General features: G+C 39.2%; 1 protein-coding gene across 2 annotated transcripts in view; it reads right to left on the bottom strand.

Annotated features, from left to right (window-relative positions):
- Positions 1-4,278: 4,278 nt before the first annotated feature.
- Positions 4,279-15,286, bottom strand: part of LOC111335409 (terminal uridylyltransferase 4-like) — a 60,324-nt gene continuing 49,316 nt past the window's right edge. For both annotated transcript variants that reach the window (XM_088738471.1, XM_088738470.1), the window contains 8 exons: positions 13,239-13,796; positions 12,755-12,841; positions 11,980-12,329; positions 11,288-11,479; positions 10,675-10,852; positions 9,523-10,253; positions 7,733-7,831; positions 4,279-7,301 (listed from right to left, as the gene is read on the bottom strand). In XM_088738471.1, coding sequence (XP_088594597.1) covers positions 5,916-7,301; positions 7,733-7,831; positions 9,523-10,253; positions 10,675-10,852; positions 11,288-11,479; positions 11,980-12,329; positions 12,755-12,841; positions 13,239-13,796 — 3,581 coding nt within the window. In that variant the 3' untranslated portion in view covers positions 4,279-5,915. The remainder of the gene's footprint in view (positions 7,302-7,732; positions 7,832-9,522; positions 10,254-10,674; positions 10,853-11,287; positions 11,480-11,979; positions 12,330-12,754; positions 12,842-13,238; positions 13,797-15,286) is intronic.

Consider the following 15,286-nt stretch of genomic DNA (forward strand, 5'->3'; position numbering starts at 1 on the left):
TGGTGTTTACCATTTGTTTTATAACATAACATTAACACTTTGTAGCTAAAGAGTTCCCTTTTGTTTAACAAATCTTACGTGACCAGAAAAAAACAAGCGCGCGCGGAAAAATAGTCTTTGCATTTGCTCACGTCCGCAGCGTACACCCATGGGCAAATGGGGGACGCTAAATTGACCAATCAGAGCGCGCGCTTTACTTTGGTTATGTTATAATGTACAAGAGGATAAACACTGCTTTCACTAAAAAAGAGACACTCGTTATTAGGAAGTCTACAATATAACCACCACTGCGAGCCCGGAATTATTTCCAGAAACGTACTTTCATCCACTATGTTGGCATCTGCTATTTATAGCGCTAGGGCTAATCTGTCTTCACACTACCTGAAAATATTGCCCTCCAGGAACAAAATTACCAGAATATTGAACAAACATAAAGTTTTGTAGTACACACAACAGTAAGTGTTAAACACATGAAATACACGTTTCGTTCACAACTTGTAGGTCGTCAAAGCATCATAGATAAGATTTCGATAATCAGAAAAAAACATAAAGCCTGTGAAATTACAAAATGTCCACAAGCCAAGAAGCTGAGCTGCGAAAGATGGTTGATTACTCTCTCCTTTTTTTTTTGAGGGGGGGGGGGGGGGGCGCGGCGGGGTTGGGTTAGGGTTACAGTTTCTTTTTCAATGAGCGGCCGCCAATGGTGTAATAGGCAGCTGTTCCCAGAAAGGGGCCCTATTTACTCTTTTACTCCTTTACTCCAATCAATGACCAAGAAGAAATTTTCCTCACAATATCAATACATTATCAAGACAAGTAACGAGAATAAAGGAAAAGAAAAATCAGGGGATCACCAGTTGATCTAATAACAAATTCTCTGAACTAAAATCATAAGAATTGTATAGCAGACAGTAAGGAGAAGTACTGAGATCTTGAGAGTGAAAGGGTTAAGAAGGTAAAACCCAAACAGGACAGCCAGCTCGCAAGCTAAGCAGATGGTGTTAGGGTCTTACAGGTGGCGGGAGGCCGCTGGTAATCGGCTTCTTAGCCCTTTAACCTTTAAGGGTGACTAACATCTAATTTAAAATATTAACCCTGAATCACACATTTGAGTCATAAGAATCATAAAAATCATTACCAACGAAACGAGCTTTTGATTGTTGAATAAATTCTCCTTGTCAGCTCTTTGGAAATGTAGAGAGAAGAGTATGGAGAATATGCTTACTGATGTTAGAGGGTAAAGGGTTGATAAAACCCCTGCTACTTAGAGATAAAATATAACGTGTGAAAATGTTTAGTAATGTTACCCAGACTCACTAGAGCTGAGCTGTTCCTTGGTTGACACTATGAACCTTTTAAATAAAATAACTAAGAACAAAACTAGATTCTGCTATTTGTGACTATCATCACTTTTTCGTATCAAACTAGAAAGGCTGTCGAGTACTTTGATTAAAACAACAAAGAAAAAACGAAATTCTGCCACCGCTTCTGTAAAACAAAACTTTAAAAAGACATGACCCATCAGTATCACTCTATTACTAAGGCATCGTTCAGGGATCAACTATGCGTTATGTTGCGTTTGCTACGAAAGAAGCACAAAGAAAAGGCTATTGCATACTCTCGACACTTTAACCCCTTTCGAGTGACGGACTTCTTATTTCTCCTTACATTATCACCCTTGAATCCAATGCAAAGGTCGAGAGAGTAAAGGAAATAATCACCAATTAAGAAGCTAGAAGCTTTCCCGATTGGCAAACCATTTCTCCTTGTCAGTACCAACGGAATTGTAAAGAACACAGTTTGCAGAATATGGAAAACAACGTAGGGGTTTAAGGGTTAACGAAGCACATGGAACTCAAGAATAGGTCTCACACTGGTTTGCCGTTCTATAAAAGCGAGTATCCCATTGGCCACCAGCTACTTTTCACAAAGAAAATACTTCACTTTCTCCAGAAGGTACTTGTGACTTCTCCTCGGTGCTATACCCTTAACACGTTACACGTGTCCACAAGTCACGACTTGGGAGATTGACGGTGTCTTGTATCCTGCTCTTTCTTCCCTTCGTTCTGTCCGCCACTCTTGGAATGGGATCTTGGTCTTCTCCGTTTCGCTTTGTTAGAATCCTCGGGAGAATTGGGCTTTTCGGCTCTTCCGCTCTTTGCACGGTGTTGATTGGTTTTCTGTGGTGCTCTTCTTACCATCACGGACGAGATTATACTATCTTTGTCTGATCACAATACAGTGCTATGTTCCCCAAAGACAAAGAAGAAGACAGAGAAGACAACGAAATTCATCCTTAAAACGCGATCTACGTTCCACCCGTAAAGCTGAGCTCGGTCGGTATCTTGCTAACATCGATTGGCGTGTACTTTTTGGCGGACTCAAGAACTGTGAAGAATACCTCCAGGTATTCCAATCTGTTGTTTGTACTGGTTTGGACCTTCTAATGCCCCTTAAAAGAGTTCGAATCAAACACCACCGATGCCCCTTGAATGATGAGTGAACTGAAGTCACCAATTTCTAAAAGACAGCGAGCCTTTCACGATCACGGACCTCAGTCAAACCTGTTTAAGACCTACAGAAATGCCGTAAACCGAAAGCGGAAAAATTGCAAAGCGATCTTCTATGAATCCAAAGTCGATGGAATGAAAGAAAAAGACCCCAAAGCTTGGTGGAAAGAAGTAAAAAGGCTTAGCGGAGCACTAAAATCATCAAGTAACCTGATTCCTCTTCTGCACATTGAAGAGTTAGAAGGTTTACCCATGTGCGAGACAGCCAACTGTGTAAACCAAGCGTTATTAGAGTCCCTAGAAGAGTATCGTTTACCAGAAAAGATTCCGGAACTTACTCTCGAAGACCAGAACCCACAACTCCTAGTTATTACGGTGTATGGTGTCTTTAGGTGTCTTTTAAACCTTAATGCAGTGAAAGCAGGTGGACCTGATGGCATTCCGAGTTGGGTTATTAAGGAGTATGCAGAGTCTCTAGCCTACCCTGTGTCAACCATCCTAAATGCTTCCTTTAAAGGACAAAAATTACCGAGATCATGGAAATGCGCAGACGTCACTCCATTACCAAAAAGTAAACCAATAAACGACATTAAGAAAGATCTGAGACCAATTTCCCTAACACCGAGTATTTCTAAAGTCGCAGAGGACTTTATTGTCACCCAACATTTGAAACCAGCCGTGTTGAGTCAATTGGATCCTGCCAAGTTTGACGTAATACCAAAGTCTTGAACAACCTTTACCTTATAAGAGATGCTCCACGAATGGTCTAAAGGGACTGACGGGACGGACGGGACTGGCTCAACAGCAAGGGTACTTATGTTCGATTATAAGAAGGCATTTGACTTGATCGACCATGGTATTCTCGTCAATAAGTTATGCCAACTCGACATAGTACCTAGCGTCATCAACTGGATAATTGATTTCCTGTCAGACCGTTATCAGAGAATTAAGATGTCTGATGGGTGCGTATCGGAATAGGGCTCTGTTTCATCTGGTGTCCCGCAAGGTACCAAATTAGGTCCCTGGCTTTTCTTGACTATGATAGACGATTTAGCGATCACCAACGCCTCCCTATGGAAATTTGTCGACGATACGACGGCCTCAGAACTTGTGAAGAGAGGTCACCCCAGTGGAGCTCAAAATACCATGATACCACGAACCAAGTAATAGAGTGGTCGAAGAAAAACAGACTTATACTAAACACAGACAAATGCAAAGAGCTCCGAATTGGTTTCTCTTCAATTCCAAGGGATTTTGATCCAGTTTCAATAGATGGTAAACACATGAAATTGGTTAAACAAGCCAAACTCTTGGGTGTTACCATCTCCGAAGATTTGAAATGGAACACTCACATAACCGAGATTACCAAGAAAGCAGCAAAGATAACCTATTTCCTCGTACAGCTAAAAAGAGCTCACGTTCCACCAAAAGACCTTCGCCTCTTTTACACGGCATGTATACGATCCATAATCGATTATGCAGCACAAGTTTTTCATTACTCTCTCCCTGAATACCTCCACCAAGAACTAGAACGTATTCAGGAAAGATCCATGAGAATCATTTGTCCTGGTATGCAATACGAACAGGCCTTAGCTATTATGAATCTTCCAACAGTAAAAGACCACCATAAAAATATGTGTACAGCAACATTTCGCGATATAATGAACGATCCTCAACACAAATTACGTAAACTTTTACTACCCCGCTATGTAAGCTCTCATAGGTTAAGGCATGAGCGTAACTTTGCTTTGCCACTTTGCAAGACAAATAGACTCAAAAACAGTTTTTTATTGCTTCGGCCAGAATAGTCAACAGCCACAAATAATGTACAAATTCCCCCATACCATAAACTATGTATTTTTTAATAATAAGATGTATTCATGTACATAGTAATTTCTATTTTATATCTGTAAATACGCAATTCAGTTCATGCTGCGAAGTATTTACCAATAAAGTATCTATCCATCTAGAGGTGAGAACGTCTTTCTGGTACTTTTCGATCTATCGGCAGCGTTTGATACAGTTAATCATTCTCGCTTTTTGTCTAGACTCCAAATTAATTTTGGTATCCAAGGCACAGTTTTGGAATGGTCTCGATCATATCTCTTTAGCAGAACCCAGTTTGTCAGTACAAATGGCAAAAAATATACACTACGGGAACTTACAGTTGATATTCCCCAAGGATCTGTGGTGGGACCAGTATTATACTTACTCTACACCGCACCACTTGCTGAGGTTATACAATCACATGGTCTTAATTACCAGATGTATGCTGATGATAACCAATTGTATTTTTCTTTTAAAACGCAGGAGGTTGACTTAGCAAAGTCTAAAATTGAGGAATGTATTACATCTATTTGTAACTGGATAAATTTGAACGAGCTCAAGCTTAATCATGATAAAACCGAAATCATGCTGTTTCATTCTAAATTTCGGGCACCGCCGCTCGTTTAATCTTTGCGGGTCGGGTCTGAAAACGTTCCTTTGTCTTCCTCAGCCAGAAGTTTTGGTGTGATATTCGATGAAACTACGTCGCTTAATGCTCATCTGTCCAGTGTTTCTAAGTCGTCGTTCTACCATTTGCGCAACATATCCAAAATTCGCAAGTACGTAAATAAAGAATCTGCGCTACTATAGTTCATGCGTTTGTTACATCTAAATTGGACTATTGTAACTCACTGCTATTTGGCTTGCCTAAGTATCAGTCACAGAGGTCGCAATATGTCCAGAATACTGCAGCAGAAGTGGTGTGCCAAGGACGTAAATACGACCGTATTACACCAATGTTACAGGAGCTCCATTGGTTACCTGTCTATTTTAGATCTATATTCAAGATTTTATTCATTGTATTTAACTGTCTTGATGATAATGCACCAGACTATTTAAGAGAGAAACTCTAGTACAGACAGTACTCCAGATCACTTAGATCTGTTTCAAATTTGTTATTAAAAGAACCTAGGTCATATACAAAAACTTATGGGGATAGAGCATTTTCGAACCTGGCCCCAAGACTTTGGAACAGTTTACCATATGACCTACGTAACCTTAACACTGTTGGAAACTTTAATAAAAGACTGAAAACCTCTCTTTTTACTAAATATGTTGACGATTGCCCGTTATTTTAAAGTTTGCCTACTGTTTCATGTATATTAGAATCATATTTACAATAGAATTATATCTATTACTATATAGTTATGTAGCTTGATTGTATTATTGTATTTAATTTTAGCTTAATATATTGCATTTTATATAAACATTGTAAAGCGCCTTGAGCACAGGATATGTGCGCTATATAAATAAAATTTATTATTATTATTATTGTTATTATTATTATAATTAGGCTCTCTTTTCAGGGTCTTTCTTGGTTTCCTGTGGTGCTTTCTTTCCAGGTTCTTTCCTGGTTTCCTATGGTGCTCTCTTTTCAGGGTCTTTCTTGGTTTCCTGTGGTGCTCCCTTTCCAGGTTCTTTCTTGGTTTCCTGTGGTGCTCTCTTTTCAGGGTCTTTCTTGGTTTCCTGTGGTGCTCTCTTTCCAGGCTCTTTCTTACTTGAAGATGACTCTTTGTGTTTATTCGAAGACAGTGTGGACTCGGCACCACGGTGAGGATCGTCCCCGGGGGATTGACTCGGTCTTTCTTCAGAACGCTCCGATCTAGGCTTTTGGGGTGTTGACATTTGACTTGGCTCAGCACCACGGCGAAAATCGTCTATTGAGGATTCATTAGATTTTGCTTCGGAGCGTTCAGATCCACGCCTAGTGTTTTTATTTGACTCGGCATCACGGCGAGGAAGGTCCCTGGAAGATTCACTCGGTTTTTCTTTGGGGCGTTTAGATCTCGGCCTTTTAGGCGTAGAAATTTGATTTGAATCAGCACCTCGGCCAAAAGGGTCTCTTGGAGAGTCAGTCGGTTTTACTTTGGAGCGTTCATATCGAAGCTTTTTGGGAGTAGAATTTTTACTTGACTCGGCACCGTGGCGAGGACCTTCTCTAGAGGATCCACTCTGTTTTTCTTCGGCGCGTTCAGATCCAGGTCTTTTGGATGAAGACGAAGGAGAATCCATTGCAGCATCAACTTTGAAATCGACGCGATTCTTCTGACGTTGATTTTGCACCTGAGTATTCTTTCTTTCTTTTGTGCCATCATCCCCGGTTTTCTCCTGCTCGTTTAAAGGACTCTCAATAACTTCGTTTTGTCTTTGTGTCTTGGCCTTTCTTCCACGACGGCCACGTCTAGCGTTCTTTTTCCTGGGGGCATCTACCTGCGTAGCGGAAGTTTCAATGGGTTCTTCTTGTTCCTCAGCTCTCTTCCGCTCACCTTTGTCTACTGTAGTCGCATTTGCCTCCGATTTACCTTTCAAAGTAACCTCATGGGTAGATAAGTGTTGTTCCTCTGTGCTCACCCTTCTGGAAGCGACTTCATTGTGCCCTTGGGTCGACGGAGCCGTTCCATTTGGCTTTTCAGAAACACTTTCTGTACTATCAACTTTATCCACCATCATTCCTTCATCTTTTTTTCTAATCACATTCTCGGTAACAGTTGTACATGTTTCCTCTTTTACAGTTACCTCGGTGTCTTGGAAGGAAGCAATCGCATCTTCTGATTCTTGTAGTTCAGTATGCCCATTGGAATTCAATTCCTTTACTGGCACTGGAGCTGAGCAACTGCTTTGCAATTCAGCTGTAGCGTTGCCTTCCCATAGGCTCTTCACTTTGCTCAGCTTGGATAACAACTGGTGTTCTTCTGGTGTCTTGGCAGCTTTCAAATTCTTTGGAGCAATGTGCAGGCCCATAGACTGACATAGAATGGGAAATGTGTTTCAAAAATACGAGAAAGGGAAAGGGAACAACTGCAAGAATACGTTACTGTGGCAGAACAGATCAATTAAGATCTTCATCCTGCACTACCGTTGCCTAAAAGTAAGGGAGGCTAAACTAATCATTAGCTTCTGAAACGTTCAATCCACTAAAAATTTCAAATAATAGAAAGTAGTCTAGACATTTTACAACTATCGAACGCAGAAATGTAAATTATAACTCAAATGCAACTTGACAATGGTGGCAAAGTTTCCAAAGAAAATGCAAAGTGTAGTCATTCCACAGTTACACGAGCATTACTAGGTGCGTATCAATAAGGAAAATTAATATATTTTCAAATACGTCTAAGAAATATTTCATGTCGGAACAAAGAATCTCGATGCAACAAGCAAGATCACTGAGTACATACCTCAAACTCATCATTTGCAGGGGGATTCGTTGGGGGAATGTCTTCTTTCTTTACCTCTTCTTCAGCAGCCCGGAAGAGGCTGATAAACTGTTCTCCTGTCTAAACATCCAGTACACCACATTAACCTTACAGTTCTCGACAATCAAAGAAAAATACAGTAGCGAAACGTAAAAAAAAACAACCGATCACCGCCAGAGATGAAAAAGGGCTACATGAAAACTACGACTCGTCCTCGAGTTAACGAGTCGTGATGGTAAAAATGAGCATTAACTGCAACAGCTTAGATTTTGATTCCAAGAAAAATTCCCAGTAAACATCTACATTGGTTGTATATAATATGGGGAGCATACAACCACTATTCGAATGACATTAGATTTTGTTAGACATTTAAGAATAAACACTAGCGAGAAAAACACACAACGTTTCGATGACTCCATGTCATCATTCTCAAGTGAGAAGAGAATAAAAATGAATAGTTAATTTATACCGTACGAAGGTGGCAAACGTAAAAAGTTTAAAATATTTAAAATATTTAAATAAATAATTGCGCGTGTTGAGTTCATAAATGTAAACTATTAAATAAATAGTTTCGCGCGTATGGAATCCGATTGTTTGTTCAAAGAGGGCTTCATCTTCTTTATGAAAAGCATTTCATGAACTAAACAGTCCAGTTTTCCGGTGCACTTTTTAAGTACGTTGAAATGCTTGGTCAGGTCGCCGATGGTTTGTAGGCCGTGGTCGTTCTTTAGATGTTTGCCGATGGCCGAATTACGGTACTCATTAATACGTTGATGTAACGTTGATGTGTACGATAATGTTGATGTGTGATGTTGATGTGTACGATAACGTTGATGTGTACAGTAATACGTTGATGTATACGTTGATGTGTACAGGGTTTTCCGACCTAACTGAGGTGACAGTTAGGTCGGAAAACCCTGTAGTGCAAGCTCAATTATCCGTCAACGAAAATGCTGTTCACCGAGTGGTTTTGCCTTTTGAAGATCAAAAGTCAGCTGACGCAGTGAAAAGGCAATTATCAGATCTAAGCAACAAAATCGATCACACCCTTCATCCCGTGTTCAAGAGTCGCAAAATCTGTGAAGATCTCAGAGTACGTGAGCCTAAACCTCCTATAGTTAGCCAACAATGCGTTGTATATAATTATAAATGTGATCTGTGTGATGCAGAGTACGTCGGGTACACCAGCCGGCATTTACATCAACGTATTAATGAGCACCGTAATTCGGCCACCGGCAAACATCTAAAGAACGACCACGGCCTACAAACCATCGGCGACCTGACCAAGCATTTCAACGTACTTAAAAAGTGCACCGGAAAACTGGACTGTTTAGTTCATGAAATGCTTTTCATAAAGAAGATGAAGCCCTCTTTGAACAAACAATCGGATTCCATACGCGCGAAACTATTTATTTAATAGTTTACATTTATGAACTCAACACGCGCAATTATTTATTTAAATATTTTAAATATTTTAAACTTTTTACGTTTGCCACCTTCGTACGGTATAAATTAACTATTCATTTTTATTCTCTTCTCACTTGAGAATGATGACATGGAGTCATCGAAACGTTGTGTGTTTTTCTCGCTAGTGTTTATTCTTAAATACAACCACTAGCCTAAAAAAACAGCTGAACTTTCCTCGAAAATCTCCCCACCTAGTGCACAAAAAAAGCTGACTCAACAATGATTTTTTCGTATATATATTTAAAAGGATAGTAACCTAACAACTAGTAGTAATAGAACCGGTATGGCCAATATGGTGCACTGACCATGTGTGTTCCGATGGTATGCTGTAAACTGTTTCCTTGTGACTGTGGCATACTCTGTCCTGGGGCAACAGAGATGTGGCTTGTCTGTATGGGTTGGGATATACCTTCTTTTGATTCCACCAAAGTCTCTGGAGTAGCTGAATGCACACTGGGAGAGCCCTGCAGAAGAGTATCGTCAGGTATTTTCATATTTGGTATTTCAAATAGCTTATCAGCGACTCCTCTCGACTGGATGCCCCTGCTCCCCTTTGGAGGAGACGAAAGATCTTGGGAATCTGGTTGAGATTTTAAGAGAAGTATAACATCCGAAGCCTTAGCACCTTGGCGAGATGGTTTCGATGGCAGATGCATACTGTCGTCAACATTCTTGTTTAGTCCCTCTTTGCTTGGTGCAGAAGCAGATCTTGGACGTACGGAGCCTGCACCAAAGGGCATCTGTTTCACGTTCATTTTCTCGCCTGCTTCTTTCCCCAATTTCCTTTCCTCCTTTTCCTTCCTTTGCTCTGCACGTCGGTTAGCCTTAGCAAGAGGACAACCTTTTGCAATATGGCCTATTTTACCACACTCGGAGTCACTTGGAGCTTGAAAGAAGTACCGCCGCAAAGACTGTTTTGGTATATCACATTGTGGAACTCCAAAGCGTTCACGTCCTCTGATAAACGTGGTCAGAATATAGTTCGCCATCTTCTTTGTCACGCCCGCGCCCAAGTTGTGGTCCAGATTGAAAGGGTCTGCAAAGCAAGTCGTACGCAAGTGAAGTAAGGCTTTTGTTTTAATTGACAGGAATAACTATTAAGTACACGAAAAGTCACAAATTACAAAACTGAATACAGCGCTCAATTCCAAGTTAATTCAATTACTGTCGGCCGCGGAATATTTTATATCTAATAACTTGGCTCCTTCGGAATTTTTTAGCACAAATTGTAAACAAAAGGTATCATAAGATTGGGGGATGAGTTTTAGCGGGAAGTTTGTTCGTGTTGGTATAAGTGCATTTTAAATGCTACTCTAATCTTACAGCGAAGCCGTACAGTGTAAAAAGCTTAACGAGATAATTGGCCACAACGTTCTTCTGAGTTGATCATATAGTCGAATGTGAGGAGTCTTGATTCGTGTTCTCAAGTAAAAAAGTAAAGAATAATAACACCTTACCCTCAATTGCAAACACGTGTTTGGTCCACATTTTTTCAAATTTGGTCAACTTTTTCGTCCTTCTGCAACAAACCACGTCATGTTCGAAGTCAAATTCTTCGGTATAATATCTTAAAAAGTCATACCACAAGAGACCCACGCTGAAACTGTTCCTATCCTTTGGATTCCAGGCACTTCTCTAAGAATGAAAAGAGATAAGAACAATAGATTCAAGTGGTTCCGAATATAACGGCACGCATTCCTTTTCATGGATGTCTACAAAAGCATACATAGGTGATGGCAGGCAATGTAATCCTATGAATAATTATTTCTTAACAAAAAATGTATCATTATATTTCATTTATTCGTTCTATTTTAATTCTACTTCTGGGTGCGATACCTGAAAACTAGCTTGTGAGTGTTTCTTACTAAAATCTCGGTGCATTTACCCAATAAACCAGCAATTATGTAACTTTTATCAGAAAGAACATTGGCAGTAGGGAAAACAATACAGATGCTTATAAATTAAAGTCGGCGCTACGAGGAGTTTTCAGAGCTGAAGGGGTGCCACTGGGCTATAAATCCAATCTTCCTCCATTACAGTACAGTACAGCAAAGAAGTTCTACCACCTACAATTTTCTTCTCGTCACTCAGAAACCAGCAATTCCATCTCTCGATGATCTTCTCAGGCGGTTTTTCATCCTTGTGCAGGGCCTGTAGCACTGGAATGACTGGAGGTTTGCACTGTTGCAGATAGTGAAGGAGCATGAGTATGTAGGCGTACGATGACAGGCTGCCCTTTGAAGCGTCTCCGATGTCACACACCTGAAGGGAATGAGACGGAAACCATATTACTTGTAGACATTACCATCTTACAGACATTGGACTCAACCTAAGATTTGGGAGGTAATAACTCGGGACAAGTTATCCTTTGGATGCATTTAAACTCAATGAGCGAATACAATGAACGAGTTCTGAAATTAAAGCGATTGATCTTTCCCAATTTGCTCCATAAATTTGCTACAAGAAACCAAAAACAAAACCAAAGCGAATGAAAAACCAAACTCAGTTACTAGAGAGTTGATAATACCATCAGGGCCAAACGTTAGGCCTTTACACCCAAACATCAGTACGCATGCTCTCCTCTCTATACATTTCCGAAGGTGCTGACAGGGAGAATTTGTTCAACAGTCAAGAGCTTCTTTAGTTGGTGATCATTTCCTTCTCGTGACATTAATGTGTGCTAGTTACCCTTAGATGTTAAAGGGTTAAGTCCCTTAAAGTTACTTCACGACCTGATAGTTCATTGTCTTTGAGTTGCATACCTTGGCAAAGACCTTAACAGTATAACCCAGAGTTGCCACACGATCATCCAGTTTAGCGTAAGTAGCAAGCATCTTTGTGTTCTCCAATGCGAGTGTGTTATATAAACTTATATCAGCCTCAAGTTTACGACTGCGAAGGAAGAACTTCACAATGGGAACTTTTGCTGTGGTGATAGCCAGCACATTGCCACAGTCTCTGTGTTTCCTCAGGAGCTTTGCAAGGCTACGAATTACCTCTACACAATCCACTTCTTCTTCGACACGGCCTTCCAGCGTCAGGCAAATATCAATGTCACTGTTGCGAAAACCAAAGCCATTTTTGGAGGAACCAAACAAAAATAGTCGTGCTTCTGGAGAGAAAAAGACAACAGCAGCTTTATAAAATCAGTTTCTGAGTAATTCAAACAAAGCAACTGGAAAGCCGTGCGGAGGGTCGAGGGTTCAAACCCCAGACCGGACCAACACTCAGGGTCTTAAGGACATTGCACTGCCTTTGCTTTGACATCCACTAATGGATAGAAATTCTATTCTTCTCGAACAAGGACGACAAACCGTAGGTCCCGTCTCCTGTATCGTCTTTATACTAGTTAGCAGGGGTTGTCAAAGAACCCGCGCACTCCTTGCAATGAGTAGGGAGAGTAGCTCCCGATGTTGTGGTCTGGCCTTGTTAAATTGTTTGTACAGGCCCCTGTTTAAAACCGCTTTAAAGTTGAACTGGGCCAGCCTGTCTTAAGTTCGCTAATAAGTAAATGATATAAATAACTAAATGGTTTACCTGGATACTGCTTATTAATGTAGCTTTCCAAATTCCTTAACACCTCCTCTCTGTTGGATACTTCTGATTTTTTAAGTTCAAAATCAGCTACAAAAATATAAAAGTCTGAAATTATTGGAATAGCGAGTTGGCTGTGAAATAAGATGTACCATAAGTACACGGTATATGCAAACATACTTGTCGAGAAATCATATGAACATGAAGATATGGCCGGTTTAAACACTTATAGCATGTACATGAACAGGTTTAATTTCTGTACTTGTCCTTTAGAGAGACTCCTGACTACCTTACAGGTTACTTTAAAAAAAAAAGCTGAAAATGTTTGGGAAAGCGTAGTGTTACACTAACTAATAAAGGTAAAACACTAAACCTCCAACTGATTAGTTGTGCATCTTCCCTAATTTTTTATACACATGTGTATACAGGCATTATAACAAAAGTAAATAGTGAAAGATAAACGAGGAGTTTTGTTGGAAGTACACACCTCTACAAGTCTGGCAAAAAGAATCTAACACTTTAGCAAACATTGGCGTCATTGGCGGCAGTGCTATCAGAAATGGCTTCTGCATATCTGGGCACCGATCCTTGACATGACCATCCTTTTTGCAAATGCAACAGGTTTTGACTGGTTTAATGTTTCCTTGGAAAATCTTGGCATCAAATCTGTAAACAATGTCTTTACTTTTGTCTGCAACACCACATGCTTGTTCCTCTGAGTCAGTTTTGGAGTTTCTGTTATCGTCCTCTTTAGATCCACTCAAACTTATTTCAACTTCAATTTCCGCGTCATCTTGAACCTTGCTTTTTAAGCTAGAACCTTTCTTTTTGATTTGTCTTTGAGAGAAACCTCCATCTTCGCAGTCATTGCTAGAAACATCCATAGAGCGCATTTGTGTGGTCAGAGGATCCAAGTCATCCATTTGAAAAATATCCTCGTCAACAGCAGCGGCTTTGCTCTCCTGCTTCTTAGTTTTCACTGATTTACTGTCGTTCTTCTTGTGGGGTGATTTAGAACTTGTATTTCGTATCTCCGTATTTGACCCTTCCAAGAAAAACAAATCGACAAAGATGTTAACAATAAAACAATACAGGACCTGTCAGGTTAATACTACCTTATTTAGGTATAAACATTTACATGTTTAAAGCAGTTTTTTTTTCTCAAATTATTAATCCTTTCATTACTTATTTAAATTACATACAACACGCAGATATAGAAGTCAAAACAGCACTTAGTCTAGTTACTACCTTCATCTGGTAAAAAAAGGAAAAAATAACCAAAAATAAGTAAATAATTAAACAGATAAGAAAAGAAAAAAAGAATAAGAAACATGAAGATTATCAGCAAACAACATTGTGATCGTACAAAACTACTATCAATCAAGCTATTTTGAATACCAATTTTTCTATAATTATGTTTCTTTTTTTTATATACAATGACTCAAATATTTCTGGTTGATTTGAATTTCATCCTTTTTTTGCAGACATTTTTAACAATAGGGTACTCAACGAACCATGAAGTTAAGCAGGCTTTTAAAATCCTTCCAACCTGATGGAAAATCCATTTAATTGTGACAATAATTGTGCTCCTCACAATATCCCCACATCGAATAAAACCTGTCCTTCCACCAAAAATCAAACGTTACCATAAAAAAAGCTCTTCAAATGGTTAAACGAACAACAAAAGTACGCAGAAAATGTCCACGTCAGTGTTCAATGCTGCCCACTCCAAATGAGTAAAAGGAAAATACAAAATACTACTTTAAAAATAAAAGAGAAACCGTTTAGCTATTGAAAGTACTTTGAAAGGTTTCAGAACTCTTCTCCGTCCCTCTCTTCAATGTGTAATGCAAATGGTTAAACGGTTTCATTCCATTTTATTCATTTGGGGTGGGTGGCATAGCAGCTGTAAAAAATCTCTTTCGTTTAAATTTCAAATTACAATTTTTCTTTTCCTCTTCCCCCTTTATATTCGTTGTGAATTCGAAAATCTCTTTCGTTTAAATTTCAAATCACAATTTTTCTTTTCCTCTTCCCCCTTTATATTCGTTGTGAATTCGAAAATCTCTTTCGTTTAAATTTCAACTTAAAATTTTTCTTTTCCTCTTCCCCCTTTGTATTCGTTTTGAATTCGAAAATCTCTTTCGTTTAAATTCCAAATGACTATTTTTCTCTTACTCTTCCCCCTTTATATTCGTTTTGAATTCGAAAATCTCTTTCGTTTAAATTTCAAATTACAATTTTTCTTTTACTCTTCCCCCTTTATATTCGTTTTGAATTCGAAAATCTCTTTCGTATAAATTCCAAATTACAATTTTTCTTTCATTCTTCCCCCTTTATATTCGTTTTGAATTCGAAAATCTCTTTCGTATAAATTGCAAATTACAATTTTTCTTTTACTCTTCCCCCTTTATATTCGTTTTGAATTCGAAAATCTCTTTCGTATAAATTCCAAATTACAATTTTTCTTTTACTCTTCCCCCTTTATATTCGTTTTGAATTCGACAATCTCTTTCGTTTAAATTCCAAATTCCA

This window comes from Stylophora pistillata, chromosome 11 (genome assembly GCF_964205215.1).
Source record: "Stylophora pistillata chromosome 11, jaStyPist1.2, whole genome shotgun sequence".
NCBI lineage: Eukaryota > Metazoa > Cnidaria > Anthozoa > Scleractinia > Pocilloporidae > Stylophora > Stylophora pistillata.